Source organism: Cetorhinus maximus, unplaced genomic scaffold, assembly GCF_964194155.1.
Source record: "Cetorhinus maximus unplaced genomic scaffold, sCetMax3.hap1.1 HAP1_SCAFFOLD_4090, whole genome shotgun sequence".
NCBI classification, from domain to species: Eukaryota; Metazoa; Chordata; class Chondrichthyes; order Lamniformes; family Cetorhinidae; genus Cetorhinus; species Cetorhinus maximus.
The window spans coordinates 2,501-5,731 of record NW_027599995.1 but is presented as its reverse complement, the minus strand read 5'-3'; the positions used below and the strand labels follow the sequence as shown (position 1 = coordinate 5,731).

At 52.3% G+C, this 3,231-nt stretch overlaps 1 protein-coding gene across 1 annotated transcript in view; it reads right to left on the bottom strand.

The window, feature by feature from the left end:
• Positions 1–1,762: 1,762 nt before the first annotated feature.
• Positions 1,763–3,231, bottom strand: part of LOC144678354 (uncharacterized) — a gene marked incomplete at its 5' end in the record, with an annotated part of 3,339 nt that continues 1,870 nt past the window's right edge. Inside the window, one exon of the mRNA XM_078538162.1 lies at positions 1,763–1,774. Coding sequence (XP_078394288.1) covers positions 1,763–1,774 — 12 coding nt within the window. The remainder of the gene's footprint in view (positions 1,775–3,231) is intronic.

The window sequence follows — 3,231 nt, the reverse complement described above, 5'->3', positions numbered from 1 at the left end:
TCCCTCTTTAAACAGGGTCCCAGACAGAGAGACTCCCTCTTTAAACAGGGTCCCTGAGGGAGAGACTCCCTCTTTAAACAGGGTCCCCGAGGGAGAGACTCCCTCTTTAAACAGGGTCCCTGAGGGAGAGACTCCCTCTTTAAACAGGGTCCCTGACGGACAAAGAGGTTGGATTTGGCCACATTTGGCGACTAGGCCTCAGGCTTTGGTCTGGCAGGACTACGCCTCCCAGGATGCTGCACACCCTCAGGGGGAAGGGGCTTGGGGTGGTGTAGGGGGGGGATTGAGACCGGCCTGGGTTGGGGGTGGGTGGGGGGTGAACTGTTCTACAACAGTAGGAACACGAGTGGTCCTGGGAATCTCCCATAGCAACCGAAGGCCTTGGCTTGTGTTTTGCGGCCTAGACTGTGGTGTGGGGCTCCTCCTATTGGAGTTGTGGATGGATGTTTGGGGGAGGTGGAGGGTGGGAGGGAGAGAGCTCTTTGGGCTATTGTTCCAAGGCTGGGAATGTGATTCTATCTTTGAACGGGGAAGCTCACAGAGAGAGAGAGAGAGAGAGAGAGGGAGGGAGGCGGGGAACGGCAGAGATATCAGGTTTCAGCAGCACCTGCCCAGGCAGCAAGGATTTGAACCTCCATCGCTCAGTCTTACTCAAAGTGGATCAAAGTCTCGTCCCCAACCGCTGATCTACACCACCGCCCCCCTCCCCTCGCCAACTCTACCCCACTACAGGAGCCAGGGGGTCAGGGGTGGAAGAGGGACCAGAGGAGGAGGAGAGAGAGAGAGAGAGAGGGTGAACTGGGGCAGACAGAGAGGGCGAGGGAGGGACAACGAAAGAGCGAGAGAAAGAGAAAGAGAGAGAGAGAGAGGGAGGTCCCATCTCCAAAAGGGGGACGTACAATGTACTGGAGAGTTCCTAGTTACCAGGAGCCGTCTGTTGGTATTTAGAGAGAGAGTGAGTGAGAGACAGGGGGACAGAGAGAGAGAGAGAGAGATTTGGAGGGACAGAGAGAGAGAGAGAGTGAGAGAGAGATCAAGAGAGAGAGAGATTCAAAGGGACAGAGAGAGAGTGAGAGAGAGAGATTCATAGAGATAGAGAGAGTGAGAGAGAGAGATTCAGAGAGACAGGGAAACAGAGGGACAGAGAAAGAGACAGAGTATGAGAGAGAGACAGAGAGTGTGAGAGAGGGAGACAGAGAGTGAGACAGAGACAGAGAGTGTGAGAGAGACAGAGACAGAGAGTGAGACAGACACAGGGTGAGAGACTGACAGACAGAGGGCGAGAGAGAGACAGAGAATAAGACAGACGAAAGGACAGAGAGAAATAGAGGGAGAGGGAGAGAGAGAGAGAAGTGGGACAACCAGAGTCTCTGTTGATCTGTCCCATTTCGAGCCAGGTTCAAGGGGATCCGTGGGGCCATTGGGATCGGAAGGGTCAAGGTGATTGGCGGGTCAGGGGTCAGAGGGGTCAAGGATATCAGAGGGGTCAGGGATCATTGGGGGTCGGAGAGGAGTTGGGTATCGACCTTTGAAGCAGGGCTAGAGAGTGCAGTCAGTAACTCTGTGAGGCTGCGGACCCCAAATCAGTGCGAGATGGGGGGTCTGAGGTTGCAGGAGTCCTGGGATCTTGCTATGCTGCTCCCCCGCTGAATCACTCCCTCCACGCTGAGTGCTATGTGGTTCAGCCATCTTGTCTACCTTCCACTCGCAGCTGCCTGGACTCTCATCATGTGCCCAGCAGGTAAGAGAACCAATCCCTTCTTCAGTAGGTGGCCTGGGAGGGGGCAGAGGGGTAGAATGTCCCCATCTCCAACTCTCTCTCCGTCTCCATCTCCCTCCTCTCTCTCCTACTCCATCTCTCTCTCTCTCCCATCTCAATCTCTCTCACACCCCATCTCCATCTCTCTTTCTGTCTCCATCTCTCTCTCTCCATCTCAATCTCTCTCCTCTCCATCTCTCTCTCCCTCTCCCCATCTCCACTCTCTCTCTCTTTCCGTCACCATCTCTCTCTCTCTCCATAACCATCTCTCTCTCACTCTTCATCTCCATCTCTCTCTATCTTTCCGTCGCCATCACTCTCTCCGTCACCATCTCTCTCTCCATCACAATCACTCTCTCCATCTCCATATCTCTCTCTCCATCTCCATCTTTCTCTCTCTCTGTCTCCGTTTCCCTCTCTTTCCATCTCCATCTCTCTCTATCTCTCTGTCACCATCTCTCTCTCTCCGTCACCACCTCTCTCTCTCTCTCTCCATCTCAATCTCTCTCTCTCTCCGTCTCCATATCTCTCTCCATCTCCATCTCTCTCTATCTCTCTGTCACCATCTCTCTCTCTCCATCACCATCTCTCTCTCTCTCCGTCTCCATCTCTCTCGCTCTGTCTCCATCTCTCTCTCTCTCACTCTCAGTCTCCATCTCTCTCTCTCTGTCTCCATCTCTCTCTCTCTCCATCTCAATCTCTTTCTCTCACCATCTCCATCTCTCTCTCTCTCTCCGAATCCATCTCTCTCTCTCTCTCCATCTCCATCTTCTCTCTCCCATCTCCATTTGTCTCTCTCTCCGTTTCCATCTCTCTATCTCTCATTCTCCATCTCTCTATCTCTCCATCTCCATCTCTTTCGCTCACCATCTCTATCTCTCTCTCCCCATCACCATCGCTCTCTCTCTTTCTCCATTTCCATTTCTCTCTCTCTCTATCTCCATCTCTCTCTCTTTCCATCCGCACTTCTCTCTCTCCATCTCCATCTCTCTCTCACTCTTTCTCCATCTCTCTCTCACTCTCAGTCTCCATCTCTCTCTCTCCATCTCCATCTCTCTCTCTCTCCATCTCAATCTTTCTCTCACCATTTCCATCTCTCTCTCTCTGTGTCTCCAACTCTCTCTCTCCATCTCCATCTTTCTCTCTCCCATCTCCATTTCTCTCTCTCCGTTTCCATCTCTCTATCTCTCAGTCTCCATCTCTCTCTTCTCCATCTCTCTCTCTTTCCGTACCCACTTCTCTCTCTCACTACCCATCTCCATCTCTCTATCTCTCCATCTCTCTTTCACTCACCATCTCTATCTCTCTCTCCGTCTCCATCTCTCTCTCTCCCCATCTCCATTTCTCTCTTTCCCCATCTCCATCTCTCTCTCTTTTCATACCCTCTGCTCTCTCACTACCCGTCTCCATCTCTCCATCTCCATCTCTTTCGTTCACCATCTCTATCTCTCTCTCTCCATCTCCATCTCACC